Here is a 17,501-nt window from a genome sequence, read left to right on the forward strand (position 1 = left end):
ATGCTTAATACGGACCCGACCACTCGGAATGGGCAAGTGGGGAGCAAGGTTGTCTTGGCCCCTCGGGACTGAGCTGCCTCTACAACAACGATGCGGCAGTAACACTTCTGTCGTATGCGGAGGTGCGTCAGCTCTCATCTTGAGAATAAAAACGTCCGATAAGGCCGGAAAGCTAGGTGCGGACGTTAAAGATCCTCATTGTCCTTTTGAGAACAACCGAGTATACGGGAAAACGAAGTTCCATATTACCTCAAAACTTCAATATTTCCTATATCAAATTGCAGGCAAATGGCAGACATCGCAGCATTCCCTACTTTACCCATATTGCTCTTATTTGAAGATGCTATCTTACCGATCGTTACCACATGTACCACAAAACTGCAATATACCCTATATATCGAATTATTGACAGTGCAACTTTCTCGCTCCCCTGCTTTACTCACTTTATACATCCGAGCTACCCACATCACCCCTATCGTTGCGACGAATGGTAGTGACACCACAATCCTCTCTCAACTGAATGATCTCGTCCCAGCTTCTCACAATATACAAAATCACATGCTCCTACAATGGTAAATAAGTTCAATGAAACCAAATCCACATTCATTTTCAACAAAATCTATCTATCTATCCTTCTCGCTCGTCCCTCTGTCTCTGTCACTCCTCTCTCTCTCTCTCTCTCTCTCACTCTCTCTCTCTCTCTCTCTCTCTCTCTCTCTCTCTCTCTCTCTCTGTCTCTCTCTCTTTCTCTGTCTCTCTTTCTCTCTTTCTCTCTCCCTCTCTCTCTTTCTCACTCCTTCTGTCTCTCTCTATCTCTCTCCTTCTCTCTCTTTCTCTCTCTATCTCTCTCCTTCTCTCTCTCCTTCTTTCTCTCTCTCACTATCTCTCTTTCTTTCTCTATCTCTCTCCTTCTCTCTCTCTCTCTCTACTTTTTCTCTCTCACCTTCTTTCTCTCTCTCTCTCTCTCCTTCTTTCTCTCTCTCCTTATTTCTCTCTCTCCTTATTTCTCTCTCTTTCTCCTTCTTTCTCTCTCACCTTCTCTCTTTCTCTTTCTCTCCTTCTTTCTCTCTCTCCTTATTTCTCTCTCTTTCTCCTTCTTTCTCTCTCATCTTCTCTCTTTCTCTCTCTCTCTCCTTTTTCCTCTCTCTCTCCTTCTTACTTTCTCTCTCTCCCACCTTCCTTCTCTCTCTCTCACCTTCTTATACCTTATATCTTTTACCTCATTTTATCTCGGACACTACGTTACTGTCTTCATAAGTATGCCTTTCATCCTCTTCGACCTCGATATCTTTACTTATTCATCTGTTCCCGTCAAACCATCTTTTTTTTCTCGCCTGATTTTTTCCCTTCTCCGCTTTTTCCTTTCTTGTGAGCATACTTAACGATCCACAGTTGATATTCAATCTGTGAATTAATATTGTCGGATTTTAATCGACGGATGTCGTTGGCATTAATTATTAATCGTCCGATTTTGTTTTTTTCAGGTGAGGCGGAAGTGAGCTGCATGCCTGCCGAGGACGTCTTCCGCTGCGACGAGACCGTCTGCGTCGCCAAGACGGTCCGCTGCAACGGCATCCCCGACTGCCCGGGAGCCGAAGACGAGTCCGTCATGGAATGCGGTAAGGAAAAAAAACGGCGTCGCTGTCCGACCGTGACGCACGGCCGTCCGACAAAAGGGCCATCGATTTTCGCCGTGGGCGGTGGATAAATTTGGCGATCCACTCATGCACAACAACCGATTTGTGTCCATCATCGTTACGAATCGAATTAACAAGCCTTTCCCCCAACGCTTTAACCGAAAATATAAAAATTACACATTAATATTGTTTTATTCATTTATTGAGGGACATTTCTATCAATTATATTATTCTAATTTCCTCCTTTTTTTGTCTCTTTTTATATTAATATTATAATAGACAAGGTTACTTATTCAACACTTGGGAGAAGGCGAAATTTGTGACATTATTCAAATGCCATGCATCTCCAGGGAGAATATACGAGGCCGAATTGCAGAAAAACATCGAAGTCAGTATACAAAGGAGGCTGATCTAAAAGCCCGCGATGCTCCCTTGAAACAAAATAAAATTACTAAATTCAAAATTAAATTAAAACTTGCACGCGGTTCCAATTTTGACATTCACATCCTGAGGTGTTTCCTTAATATTTCAATTTCCAAGCACGGAAATACGCTGTTCCGATTTTTCACCACCCTCGTCTCATGTTTATTTATTAGAAATGAATAATTTCAACGCGCGTCTTCAATGATGTGTCGGAGAAATTGGTTCGTCAAGGGATGTGTTGACGCACGAGGACCCTTGTAATTAAACCTGGATCGGTGTAAAATTGTTTTCTGAATATCTTGATTATCTACTCGATTATCTAGGATTATAGTCCTGATGGGTGTGAAAGATAGTCAAATCGTCAAATAGGGCGGAGCTAAGGCACTTAGTTTATTGTATTATATCATTGGCATCAAAATTGCTGAGCCGTTGTCATATCGTCATGAAGTTTCTCTTGATCGGTCAATTCTTGTAATGACATAAAAGTGGATGGGGCTTAACCGGACCGTCTATTGTGAACGACGGATTGGTTCGTTTATTGATTAATCCAAGAAAAATGACATAAAGTTGGTGTGGATAAACTACGTTAAATCCGATTATCCAATGAGGTGGAAATCGAGTAAAACATACGTTTCGTCCACTGCATTCTATTATTCGATAGACGTCACTGCTAGACAGAAAATGAGCATTTGTAGTATTAACCTATGCCTTTAATATGCAGTTTGCTAGTTTTCAGACACTTTCCAAAGCGGAAAACCTCAAAAATTTAATGATACACAAACCCCAAAGGCCCTCTGGCTACAGGCCAATTAGTTGGTTGTACGCACTGTCCCAAGGGTAGGCGACGTGGAGACTGAATTTTACACCGAGTACAAGTGGGCGTGGCTAACTTGATTTATTGTCCAATTGCGCCAAGTGGGCGTGACTTAACTGGTGGTTTATGATCCAAAGGGTACAAATGGGCGTGGTTAACGTGTTTTATTGTCCAATAGCGCCAAATGGGCGTGTCTTAACTAGTAATTTAAGGTTCAATATACCATGTGGGTGTGACTTAACTAGTAGTTTATTGTCCAAGTAGGAATAGTGGGCGTGGCTAACTAGTCTTTTATTGTTCAATGACGGCAAGGGGGGGATGGATTTTTTAAAGGTTTATTTTAGTCAAATTTTTCAGCATAAATCTTTGTACGATTTCATAGATCGTTTGACTAGCATTTTACTATTAATTTGTTTCATTGCATTGAAATTCCAAATCTTTTTATACCCTTTGATGTGCATGGTGCGCATAATAATTGTTATATTTCTTTATGGGCAAAAATGTTTTATTGGGACATCGTTTTTTTTCTAACCCGGAGGGTAAACAGGATAAACGCCTCTCTTTTTTACCTAAGCCACTATGTCTCGACCTTGGAATCCCCGGCCCTCAGGGAATTCAGGTTCGCCCTGCAAATCGATCTCGTCAAATTAGATTGACAAGGCTGAAATTCAGTATTTCAATGGCATTTCACCACCGGTCGAGGAGTTCCGGCTGGCAAATTACCGACAAAAGAACTCCTCCCATGGGAGGGATTAAAAAACAACTTACTTAATTCAGCAAGGCTTGTATTTTTGTACCGACTGAGCCTATTTCAGAACCGAGCGAGGCCTAAGTGGTTTTTGATAAGCTAAAACCGGATATACAATTATATATATATAAATATATATGTATACCTATACCCTACCCCTTTCAGTCATCCTTTTTCCCCAACATCAGAAGTGAAATTTGGACAGGAAAGTGCCAATCGCTTGATGGAGAACTTTCTCTAAAATTTACAGCCGAAGAACAAGTTAGATTTTCCTTCATTTCAACCTGAACTCGGCGGAATTGTAAAAATGTTGATGCGACCGCAATAATTTTGACCATCCACGGACCAGATGGTGAGATCAGAGGAAGTAGGCTGATTCAATCGTTAGCCAGGGCCCTAAAAGGCAGCGCAGCCAATTGGATGTCGCAGATTGCTCATCCGGAATTGACTTTGGTTCCTCATAACGGAGTATGCATCATTCGCTGCCAAATGGATAAATAATCTAACGTCTTCATGGAGCGATTTAACATCTGAACAAATCGCTATAAATTTGGTTGGAGCACACTTGGCCCATACGACTCTCGCATTAGGCGTCTTATCTACAAATCAATCGTATCGTGGGAAGAGTTGCTCAAAGAGCTCAGAGCGATTAGCTTTAAACGACAGAGAATCAAAGGATGGCGTTTAAATGCGCAACCTGTGGGTTGAGTAACGACAGTTCCAAGGATTGCCGGAGGAAGCTTTCCTATGTCAATTCCCGTCCGTACAGAACCGCCCGACCAAACTACAGGACAGATCGAGAATCATCTGCCACCACTGTACTGACCTAGGCCACATCACTACTAACTGCAGGGGTAACACCTTCAGACCAGGAACATCGGGGACGGTGCAGTAATGCACACTTAAATCGACAGGACTCCTCGTTCATACAGGTCAAACTAGACTTTATCTTTCTATTTGATTCAGGGGCGGAATGCTCACTTTTAGGTTTTAGTTTGTTTAAGCAATTTTCTAGTGAAACCCCCTGGCACTGGTCCTGGACTGGCTAGCCTAGAAGGGTAGCTATGACCTCACGTCTACGAGGGTAGCTATGACGTCACTTGTTCTAGAAGCTAAAACCCCCAGGGTCAGTTGAATACGAGAGTCGAGTTGAGAGACCTCCTACATCGTTAATTGTGTTGACTAAAATATAACAACATCAAGAAATAGTTATTTTTTAGATGATGGCGAATACTCACCTACTCCTTTCGGTCTCCTTATTCCCCAACACTATAAAAAACAATTTAAACCGTGAAATAACTTCCGATATGAAAGACATTGTCGATTTTCTGAACTTTACGGACTTTATTTTACTACTGCAGGGGTTGGTAGTAGTTTTAAACTTCACCCTCCCTCGGGGTAAGAGATTAACACAAAAAGGTGTCGAGGCAGAAAGTCCTGCAACGGTCTGAGCTGTTTTTGCGCTTCAGGAACTTCTTGGTACAGCACGACTGAATAACTCAATAAAAGTAATAAAAGTGAAAGGTGCAATTTTCTAAATACAGCAAAACAACGATATACTACATGAAATGCGTCTGAATTAAGAAAAAGCGAAAAATCAAATACAACCTAGACGATACGTAACTATTAAACAACAAACATTAATTCCTTCAGTTTCCATTTACCCGATCTGTTCAATCAAGATCCTAAGACTTCTTAATGTTTAACTGACTATAAATTTTAATTATCTGCTAATTTCTTTCAGCACAGACCGTATTTTCCACCCCCGTCCAAAAAAGTTTTACACAACCCCAAGGGAAAGTGTCACCCGAATCCCCCGATAGGGATGAAGTTAGATGTTCTAATGAAATCGTGTCAAAAAAAATGGGTGGAAAGTTATGGAAGGGAATTGAATGGACTGGGAAGGGTGAGGACATCTTAAGCCTGGTCCCTCATCCCTTTTCCTCCCCTTTCTCCAGCTATTATCATAAATGGGCGACTTTTATTTACAATTTGCAATAATTTGTCTAGGTTCACACCGTTATTTCTCTCTTTACAACCATCGCATACCAAAGAATCAACTTTTACAACTGAACGATATCGATTGCTTGATTGGTAAAAGTTGTGAAACTTTTCCCATTGTTTCTTCCTAATAGCTTCCACGCGTGTACATATAATTTCAATTTGGTAGTTTTTGTACCATTCTATATTGAATCCACTACATAATATGCTTTCTCTTTTAAATTGTTTGGATAAAACATATTGTAACATATGTAAACATATGAATTAACTTAATGGGTAATTATTTCAGGGTTTTGTTTAAATCGACGGGTCAAGAAAAATTTTTTGGTCTATTTTCAAATACTGCCAAAGTGGTGGCGGTTTATCGGTAGGTTGTAATTCAGCTGTTCGATGACGTTCATGTAGAAATGTCTCAGGTGGTTGGTCAGATGTTACACATCAGGCCTGTTTACTCAATTTTCGTCAATGACGTCAAAGTGGGCTTGGCATACCAAATAGAGTCAAACTGTTCTAGGGTGACGTGGTAATTCAAGATAAATGACGTGGAAGTAGAAGTGGATAACCTAGTCAGCCCAACAAACCTCCCTGACTTTGACGTCACGGAACGATTTGACTTAACACTTAACCTAAGCCTACTTTGACATCCGAAAATGAACCGTAAATGAATCCACAGTGCAACGTTGGTTTCAAGGATCCCGTAATGGAGATTTGACCTCACGAGCAAAGAAGGTGGTTTTCTTGGACTGCCGTCCTTCTGCTGTTAACAACGCAGTGGAAGCGTGCTGGGCCCTTAACCCAGAGGTCAGTGGATCGGAACCATGCTCTGCTATCAATGTTGATAAAGCTACGACACTTCCAAAACGTGGCGATAGGACCGGAATCGAAAGTGGGCCAATAAATTAAAAGGAAAGGATACGGGAACGGAAAAAGAAAACAAATAAAAGGACACTTGGACACTTGTTGAAACCAAATTAACTGAAAACATAAAATATATTTACAATACGTACATACAAGGCAAACCCAAAATTGTAGCATAGGATGAATATAATCTTTTAATTGTTCCACCTGTAGCCATACAACCACACAATATAGTCGCTCAACTCATCCTCGTGAAAACTAAATTATTACAACTTATGATTTTTCCTTCTTGAAGGTGGGATAATAGGTCATCTCAAAAAAAAACCACAACCAGTTTTTATCCACAACGTTTCGGATTTATTTTAATAGTCTGAATATGAACCACACTGGCTCTTTTTTAAAATAAACTGTTATAAAATATTAATGACTGACGACCACTGTTTTAACCGTTGCGTTAACTCACCTGAGGAAGGATTAAAATAAATCCGAAACGTTGTGGATAAAAACTGGTTGTGGTTTTTTTGAGATGACCTATTATCCCACCTTCAAGAAGGAAAAATCATAAGTTAAACTGTTGAGGTCGAAATATAAGAAAACATCGTTAAATTATTATACAACTTAATTATAAATATTGGCACTAGCTCAAACGATAGGTTTCTGTCTTGTTTTTTCCAGTTCAAATTGAACATTTCCTCTCCTCCGACCCACCCCCACTCAGCATTCTAAAATGTGCCCCGTTCACCTTTCGGAATATCTCCGAAAGTGTCGTCCCCAAATTGTAAAGGGTGACACTATTCAAAGGCTATAGTTGAAGCTGACCCCACAAAACCTAGTCGAGAAATGGCGGGAGAACTTGGTATTGACCAATCCATAGTCGTTCGCCATCTGGAAGCTATCGGGAAAACTAAGAAGCTCGCCAAGTGAGTTCTGACTGTGCTGAACAACCGCCAAACGGATCGCAGGTATGAAATATGTTCAATGCTTTCCGTACGCACCAAATTTATCCATTTCTCAGTCGAAAAATGGACGTTCTAGGGAGTAGTTAAGAGTGATAAACCAGGGCTCTTCCCAAAGCCAAGCTCACGTACAAAAAAATATGGTCACTGTCTGGTGGTCATCTGCATGACTCATTCATTACAGCTTCATCAATCCGGGTGAAACCATCACTATTGAAAAGTACTGTAATGAAATTAATGAGATGGACCGAAATTTATGGCCAAAATTAATCAACCGAAAGGGGGCCTATCCTCCTTCAAGACAACGCACGCACACACGTCGCACAACGCTGCTCGACTTCAGTACGGAATGTAATTGGGTTACGAGGGTTACCATATCCACCACTCACCGGATCCTTCTCATAGATTATCGCTTTTTTGAAACACCTCAACAACCTTTTGGGCGAGGACGGTTCAAGAGTCAGAATGACATTGAAAATGCATTTCGGGAGTTCGTCGATTCCAGAGACCCGAGTTTCTACTCTTCTGGAATTTGGAATTCTCTGGAATTAGAATTATTGTTTAGTGACTGGGAGTTTTGTGGCCTGAAAAGGGCGTGTTGTTTCGTAGCGTCGAGACGATGGATCGAGGCCGAGACCGTGTGAGTTGTGCCGATGGTGGTGTGTAACCGAATAAACTTTTGGCTGAGGTCCGGGAGCCGTGAGTCGGTTGACTTCACAGAGGCCGAAAGTAATCGAGTGCAGCAATTAGCCGAGAGCAGCAGTTGACGTTTATAGCCTATCACGAACATCTCGCGCAACGAGGAGAGCGCACTGGCCGGCAAACCGCCGAAGCGAGAGAGGGAATCGTGGAGGAACGAAGCGGGAACGGCAGAGCTAGCCCAGGCCTGGACACGTCTCGTGCGAGTAACCGAAGATCTTCCTGCTTTGAAAAAAGTGCTGGCAGAAGACTTAGAAGGTGGACACCGCTCCTCGGCTAGTATTTATAAGGCGAGAATCAGGCTAATGGTGCGAGTACCCTTGCTGTCTTCGACGGTGTTCCATTAGTGATTTGTCGTCGTGTCGACGAATCTTGAGGGATAAGTGAGACCTCGTCGTGTCGACGAGCCTGATGTCGTTGACCATTAGTGATGGATGAGTCCTCGTCGGGCTGACGAGTCTGATTTCAGGGGGGCAGTGCACCTGTTTATATTTGGAAGGGCTCTACTCTGAATGGCTGCAGAGTGGAGGGCGAGAGGATTTCTTAAGGTGGCCATTCACGATCCTAGCAGTCCAAACGGAGCGACGCTGTTCCAAAAACCACGCCAATGGCAAAACTGATCTGGCGTGCCCGGCTGTGCCGAATATTCGACCGGTCCAAACTCCGTCGCGCCACTCCAAATATCTACGGCGCGACGACGGCATGGCGCGTTCGTGAATGGGAAAACCCGCGTTTTTTTGCAAGGTTTTGGTTGAAATGAAAAAATAGTGTCACGAGGGGATTCGAATCTACGACATTCGGCTAAATACGCCGCTGCGCTTACCACTTGAGCTATCGTGAGTTCTATAGTTCGATCCACTCGGACACTAACTCCCCATCTCAACCTACAACCTTTCGAATTTTCTCTCTTTTTGCCATTTTTTTGGTGTCAAGTGGTAGAGCAGCGGCGTATTTAGCCGAAGATCATGGATTCAGACCCCCCTCTTGGCACTAGCTTTTTCATTTCAACCAAAGCCTTACAAAAAAGACTAATTAATTGAAAGAAGTAATTTGGTCAATAGAACACTAAATATAATGAATAAATAAGACGTTTCATCCATCCTTAAATAGTTCTTCCAATCAGCGGGTTCAAGGGAAAGATCTTTCATCAAATTGATGTGGGTATTACGGCTTCTGTTCAGGAGCCACTTCTTACACCATTTTCTCTTCGATTTTTTGCTTTTAATATATAAATAAACAGAACCGTAGCACAAGAGATCGTCATCCATTTTGAGAAGGTAATCGGAGCGACTGGCTGTGGAGCGGTCGTGAATGCCCCCTCAAATTTCAGGCACTCCAAATGGAGCTGTACGGCTTGGCGCGGTTCCATTTGGAGTGATCGTGAATGGCCACCTTAGGCTGTGCGTTGGCAAAAATGTAAAGATAGGAATGGAATTTATTTCCATTAAATATATTTTGTTTCGAGTTAAATTGTAGGTTGTTTTTACTGAACATCAAAAAACCTTATTATTCCATCAATCCAATACAACGGATTAAACAGTTTAGTCAATTGAGTGTAATTGAAGAACCATCTTAGGCTACGCCAACATAAACATCATAGGAGGACGAATCTACTAGTTCATTCTAGCAAAATTTTACGCCATTGTACAACTGTCCAACCAGCTCACTTAGTCTATTTGATGTCCAGACAACTGTGACAACACTATTCACCCAAAACATGTTGACATCATTGAGCTGTTGAAAAACCAACTTGGCCACACCCATTTTTACGTTATTGGTCTATTCAAGTGGATTTAAACCCCAAGCATCATTTATTGGACGATAAGAGCAATATCTACTTTTAACTTAAAGTAGGTTAAGCAACAATAATTTAATGCGACAGTGCTTGATGGGTTACGATAAACCATCAAATTGCATAAAGCGGGCATGGCTTAGCTGTTTTTTTACATTGTTTAATGATATGAAGTGTGTGTGACTTTTAAGTTCACTTTACCGTTAGTCGGGGTTATGGTATGTTTGCCGAACGATTTAGGTTTCAATTAATGGATGGAAATGGCCCCAGCCCATGAATAATTAATAGTCTAGATGAAATTATTTTTATAAAGAAAAGACTAGGCCGTACAATGGATACTTCGCAATGTTCGACTGTGCATGTGTTTTGATTTCGGAAGTTTTCCGTTCTAAAAACCCATTCCTACCTCAATTTCCTTTCAAGAGTTTACCTTTTCAATCTCTTTGGGCTAAACGCCGACACAATACTTTAAACAATCGATATCACTTTGGAGAGATGTGTTTTTTGGATTTTTTTAATACCTCCAGCCTCCGGGGCAGTAAACTGTGCCCGACCTAATTAAACCCGAACTCGGTTAATAGCTGCTTCGGAATAATTTTGGCCATATTGGCTAATGGGCAATTCCCTTGTAATTGGATGAGGAGCGTGGAACCGGAAGCTTCATCACCTATCACGAGGTTGGAGAAACCGGGCCGGCACATTTTTCATACAAGTGGGGCTTAATTTAATGGACGCCCTGACTTAATGCTTTATACGTCTGCTCCACCCGGCCGAGCTTTGTCTACTCGGCCGCTTTGTTAAGGTTTCAAAAGGGATTTCTTGACAACAACGCGCACGACGCTCGCTCGTCCTGTGGATAATGAAAATCCCAAAAGTCAGAGCTTATTTCATTTTACCCGGACGGCATTTTAATACTCAAAGTCTCAAAAAATGCCTCTCATGCTGGAAAAAGAATTTATAATAAAGTTCGCCTGGGCTATTTAGTACTAATTAATTAATTCATTATGCTTAGTGGTCTAATTGACCAAATTACTTATTTCAATTAATTATTATTTTTATGTAAGGTCTTGGTTGAAATGGAAAAGTTAGTGTCACGAGCGGGATTCGAACCCACGACCTTCGGCTCAATACGCCGCTGCTCTAACCACCATTCTATCCACTCGGACCAACTCCCCATCTCAACCTTCAACCTTTCGAATTTTCCCTCCTTTTTACTACTAATTATATTAATGATATTCCTACAAATTAAAAAAAAAATTAAACAGCCGTCCTTTAATCAATCGATTATGATCAAATGGCTTATCAATAATTGTACGTCATGGCTGTTTGGCTGAAAGACACTTGGACCCCGCTTTAGACGGTAAAAGATCACTCCATCCCATTCCTTATGAATTTACTTACCCAGCAATCCACTAAGTGCAACATACATTCTTTAAAAAGCCTTAAAAGGATTTACGATTCGATTTACGGTTCCCTCTCGGAATTTTTTCAACTGGCAAATTGATAAAGTCGAAAAGGCGACACCGAGCTTGTGCTGATTTGATGAAGTATGATAAAATCTTTGCCTCCAGCAAGGCGGAATTACATTTTTGATGTAGATGATAAAAAGAGACTTTAACCACGCCCTCTTTAATATCAATCCCTGACTTACAAGCTGCCTCAGCTGATTTTGACGTCATTAAACATATGAGAAATAATATTAGTTACCCCCGATTTGACATCATTGGGCAACTGCCTTATGAGCTCACTCAGCTCTTGATTTNGCTCACAGTAATATCATTTCATAACTGATCAACCAGCATACTAGCACAATTTGACGCCACAAAAAAATGAACTTTCATTTATTGTATCAGTAAATTACTAGCCTAATTTCAATAGATCATTTGATAATTCATATTAGGTTAAGAAATGCTGATGTCATCGATATTATCAGAAAACTTATTATTTTTCGATTGGCTCAATTTGACTTCACTGAATAATATGACACGCCTATTATGACGACATTGGGCAATTTGATCCAGCCATCCTGGCCAAATCCCTTTTAAGGAACAGAACAATCGATCCAAGTTAGATAATTTGACTCATTAAACAACGACCTTTACCCCCTTTGACGTCATTGGACAACTAACCTATCAGCTCAGCCTATTCATGGCCGCTGGATTACTGACTTTAATTTGGTGTTTGATTTCGTTTTCAAAGGTTAAGTTCTTCTTCAAACGTTAGTATCTTTTGTGCTACGTGCTACTGTAAATTTCACTTTTAAAAAGAAAAAGGAAGGATTCGCTCTTCGAACGATCTGTTAAAATAAAAGCTATGGTCAAAGTTGAAAGTTTCTTTAGCGGTGTAATTACAAGAATCAAGAATGTTTTTGCCACGTTACGAACGCCCCCGTGGAAAAAATTAAAGGAACGCTATTTTCCGAAGGGATGAAGAAGTCAATCCTTCCCCAGGGTGTAGCCAGCACTGTCCGAAAAACTAGGCCAGTCGTTTGTCACTAAAAGGCAATTACGGGAAGTGAACTATTCATCGTCCGGGGTATTGCGGCTTTGGCCTAAATGGATATTCATCCGAAATCGTCGGTATTTGCCGTTCTTATATACGGATCCGATCGTGGTGGCGGTCGGGATAGCCGCTTGTTAATGGCAACAAGGGTAGGGAATGATAATTGGAAAGGACTTTGCCCTGTTAATTCTCCTGATTGATTTATGCAGGGTGGAGCTTTTGATAATCACCCCTCCTCCAACGATTTATGAAATAGGGAAGCTCCTATTTATTCAAACATGTTAATCCTTTCATTCGGCTGATTGTCCCGGGAAGGCGAGCCCTAATTTTTGTCCTGTTGACAAATCGGCAAAATTTGCCTAATGGTGGTATTTTGATTGGCGCGTGGCGATTCGACGGATGAAAAGGCACGATTTTCACCAGTTTCAACAGGTCGGCCACCCCCGACCTCTGGGAATAAATCTAATTTTTATAATCCGCCGAGAAAATGGTTGGTGTGGGAGGGTGAAATAATCGCTCTTGAATACAAATCTGGCAATGCATTTTTAACGAGTTTCCTGGTTTAGGGGGGCAGAAAGTCTATTAATATACAGCAGACGTTGTGTTTCGAAACATGGTTCAACATTTGCCCGATTATAGTAAAACGTGCAAATAATTTAAATTTCATTCCACCCCCGGGTCTCCTCGAATTTCTAACACGATCCACCGCGACAAACGTTCAGACCTCGTTAGAAACACTTCTCCGCCATTTCGTACGAGGATTTTAAATCTAATTTACACAGTCGTAATTATCGCCGAGTTGATTGAATTTTTCCTAAATAACACACCAAGGGGCCAACACGTCGTGTTTCTAAATTTATTGTAACGTCTGGCACCCTAAAATCAAAAACAACTCTCAAACCAACAACTATATGACTGATCGTAGTCGTAACCTATTGACTTACCGTAGATTTCTTTGGTATGGTCCATGGCTTCAACTTCACTTTACAATATCAAGGAAAAAATACTAAAAGCAATAAATCAGGTAGCAAAGATTAATTGAGAAATAATCTTTTCACAAATTATCATTTGTATTCAGTAATTTAGTCTTGTGCAGTAAAGTAGGCTGTAAAAAGAACAACAAAAAGGGCAGGGGCGACGGTGGGAATCGAACCCAGGACCGCGGAGTCTTCGAGCCGAGATCCTATCACGTTGACCAGTCGGCAACCGCGGTCCTCTTTTCTGCAATTTTTTTTTTTTAATTTGTACATATGAACAATTTTACTTATAGTATAAAAATAAACACTGTTAAAAAAAATTGTACAAAAGAGGACCACGGTAGACGACTGGTCAGCGTGATAGGATCTTGGCTCGAAGACTCCGCGCTCATGGGTTCGATTCCCACGTCGCCCCTGCCGTGTTTTTGTTGTTGTTAATACAGTCTACTTTACTCACACCGCGTTAAAAAAAATAAAATGAAATAAAAAGTAAGTGGCACTATGGTGTTAAGAAGTAACCCAGTAGTGACACTTCAACTAGGGTAGGGGATTTTATGACATCTTTGTCAAAAGGAATTTTAAGGTCATTGCGGATTGTATGATTAGATACGTAAAAGGGAGCGTTTATTATTCATATCGTTCACGATTTGCCAAAGAAAAAATTCAGAAATGAAAGGTGTTAACATCTTGGAAGTGGTGCTGGAATCCATATACCTAAATTAGGTATCAGCATCTCCTCCCCTCTTGGCAATAACCCCTCCGATTTTCAGGAGGAAATCTGGGCCATTAATGTGTGTTGTAGAACACTTATGGAAAATAAAATCAAGGGAAAAGATATTAGAATTTTTTCCGACAGGCTAGGCTTAGGTCATTACAAAATGATTTGTCAACCTCACGACTGGTGGAGGAAACTGTAGAATCTCTTCCAAGTTTGAGAACAGGATAACCCTTATTTGGATACCACCAGAAGGACACTATGGCAATGAAGAGGCGGATAGCCCGGCCAAATAAGGCTCTAATACTGCGTTTGTCAGGCCACAACTGGTATTACCTCACTCTATAAGCACAGCGAAAGAGAGTATCAAAAACTGGGGTATGAAACAATTCCTTAAGGAATGGAATCTGTCCCCCGGACACAGCAATCGAAGGATTTTGTTAAGGAGATCAAACCAGCAGAATCGAAATGGTTATTCTCTAACTCAAGGAAGGGAATTAGGAGGCTGATAGGTATCCTGACGGGCCACTGCCCACTGAGAAGACACCTCTCCGTAATGGATATTCTACCAGATCCCTTTTGCCGTTTTTGTGAAATAAAAGAAGAAACGGCAAGGCACTACTTCGCAGAGTGTGATTGATATGCTAAGTCTAGATTTGAAATCTTTGAAGGAAAGGACATCACCAAATCACTCCCCGAGATTAAATGGTTCAAAATCTTGGGGTTTGTGAACAAGTCCAAGAGGTTTATGACACGTGAGCCGACCAAGTCCCGAACCTTTTAGGGATGGGGTACGAGTCTACCCAGGCATTTAACTCCTCGGGTCTTGGTCGCCCATCCTGCATATATATATGCCCCACCCTGAAGGGATGAGCATCGATGGTCAATGTTTAAAAAAAATAGATGGTAGGCGGCCGATACTCGATGTTTTCAACATAGATGTTACTGTGTCGATGTTTTATAAACTTTTGCAGTTTTTCCTAATTTCAGATATGAAAGTGACCTGTCAGGAATAGTTCAATTTATTGCCTTAGTGGCACATCTGTTACCTCCGAACGATTATTTTCCAAAGCTGGACAGATTATTTCGAAAATCAGAAATCGCTTAGAGGATAAATTGGCTTTAAAGCCACGTTTTTTACTGAGAAGATGTGGTAGTGTTTCATTGTAAAATTTGGATACATTAATTGTAATAAATTAAGGATCTGGTTGATTTTAGTTACGTACATGTTAAACTTTTACCTTTTTTTTAGCAAGGGACAGGAATTGGACTTCGGTGGATTATGGATGTTTTCCCAAATATCGAAGAAAAACAGGGAGGTATTTTGAATAAAATTCACAGGCATTTTATTTAAAAGGGACCGAGAGATACAACTATAAATGACACCAAAGGCAAAAATAATTTCTAATAAACGTTATTAAAAAACAAAAATAATTTTTATTAATCAAGTTCCTAACAAAGGTTCAGAAATGGCGAAGTTTGAAAAATGAGCTTATGTTTATAAAGTGGCACATAAAAATAATGTATGCTTATAATTATGATTGTAATAATGAGTTCTCAAAAAAACCATCGATGTGAAGACTAGAGTCGTACCATCATCGATGGTGAGGCTCCGATGTCTAATCGATGGTAGATAGATGTTTTTTATCGATACTCATCCCTCCTTACATCTCTGACCACCATCTGACATGATCTTTTCCAGTCAATGGCGCATTTTTTGAAAGGCCGGAACTTCGAAAATTACGAGGATGTGTTAGATTGTGAGGAGTTGCTCACCTCGAAAACCAAGGACTGGTATCACTACCGATCTCAACATGTTTGTCAAAAAGAATTTAAAGTCATTGTGGATTGTATGGTTAGATACGTTTACTATTTTTCAGAGAATTTTGGTTTGGGAAATTGGAATTCCAAAATTCAATGCCGCAGGTCCAAATTGGTTTATTTATTGTACCGTATATCAGTAGTTTGTTGTGAAGCGTCAGTTTTGATCGTTTGTCTAGGAATCGTGAGATAGTTTTGTAGCATCTTGTCAGTTCCTGCTTTTTAGCCTTGTATAGGGATTCCAAATTTGGTATATCGATTCCCACCGTCACCCCTGGCTCTTTGTTCCCCTTCCCCCCCCAAAAAAAAATCGTATACACATATAATACAGTCTCCTTGGTAACATGCTTAGATTTTTTAAATTGTCATTGTGTAATGATATCATTTTTTTGACCTTATGTTTACAAATTAGCCATAGGATTACATTCAGTACGTTCCCTCCCTAGTATTGAGAGAAGCAGTAGTTACAAATAGATTAATGAATACATATAAACATACATAAATTTTACAGGGTTATCCCACCGCTATGTACAAATTCTATCACGATACCGTACATCTGGTCATCATTTTGCAAGAGTAGGGATTTGTAATTTATTGGTTTGACAATGCACTTCTTTACGTATAATCTGTCAAACCAAATCCTTCTCTCTTTTGAATATTTCTTGCAGTTCATAATAAGGTGTTCTACGTTTTCCTCTACATGGCATGTACCGCATAACTTAGTCCGTCTTTGTTTTATTTTATAAAGATACACCCCACAAATGCCATGACCGGATCTAAGTCGGCTTATCATAGAGCAGTCTTTTTTTTTACCAGGCAGTCCATGGAATTTTTTTTCTTTTTAACGTAAATTACAAGTACCTTCATTTTGGTATCTAGTAATAGTGTATGAACCATGGGTAGCCAAATGGCTATATACTGCATTATTCTACCTAGATTCTTTTTCGCAGCTTTAGTGTGGTGGAAAGGTCTAGAAAATAAAGGGAATAGTAATAAATTAAGGTCATTTCAAAGACTAGGTTGTTTGACGATGACAGGAGCATTTTCAACTACACCCACCCTAGCCACTTGAAATCATAACCAATACCACACCACTTCACATTGAGGTTAAGGTCAGAGCACTAATCAGCTGCTACAGATAAATTAGCGAGGGCAGCTGGAATCATATAACATAGGTCACTCGAAAATCTCTCAACTATTGAGTAAGGTTAACGATCAATTGTTAAGCGTTAGTGATAAAAAGATTAAAACCCCTTCGGGGAAAAAGCACTTTCAGGTAGTCACCCCTTGTGATTATGATTACAATCTGGAAGATGACCATCGTAACATAGACTGCTACACAGATGGATCACTTATCAAAGGTAGACGGAGTGGTGCAGGAATCTACATAGCTAAATTAGGAATCAGCATCTCCTCCCCACTTGGCAATGACACCTCTGTTTTTCAGGCGGAAATCTGGGCCATCAATGTGTGTTGTAGAACACTTATGGAAAATAAAATTATAGGAAAAGATATTAAAATCTTTTCTGACAGTCAGGCTAGTCTTAGGGCATTACAA

General features: G+C 40.5%; 1 protein-coding gene across 4 annotated transcripts in view; it reads left to right on the forward strand.

Annotated features, from left to right (window-relative positions):
- The window catches only part of LOC106662933 (G-protein coupled receptor GRL101-like), a 180,730-nt gene that overhangs the window by 84,052 nt on the left and 79,177 nt on the right, over positions 1-17,501 (forward strand). For all 4 annotated transcript variants that reach the window (XM_024228259.1, XM_024228258.1, XM_024228261.1 and 1 more), the window contains exon 3: positions 1,485-1,619. In XM_024228259.1, the coding sequence (XP_024084027.1) occupies positions 1,485-1,619 (135 nt within the window). The remainder of the gene's footprint in view (positions 1-1,484; positions 1,620-17,501) is intronic.

The sequence above is a fragment of the Cimex lectularius genome, unplaced genomic scaffold (genome assembly GCF_000648675.2).
Source record: "Cimex lectularius strain Harlan isolate CLEC.00 unplaced genomic scaffold, Clec_2.1 scaffold265, whole genome shotgun sequence".
NCBI lineage: Eukaryota > Metazoa > Arthropoda > Insecta > Hemiptera > Cimicidae > Cimex > Cimex lectularius.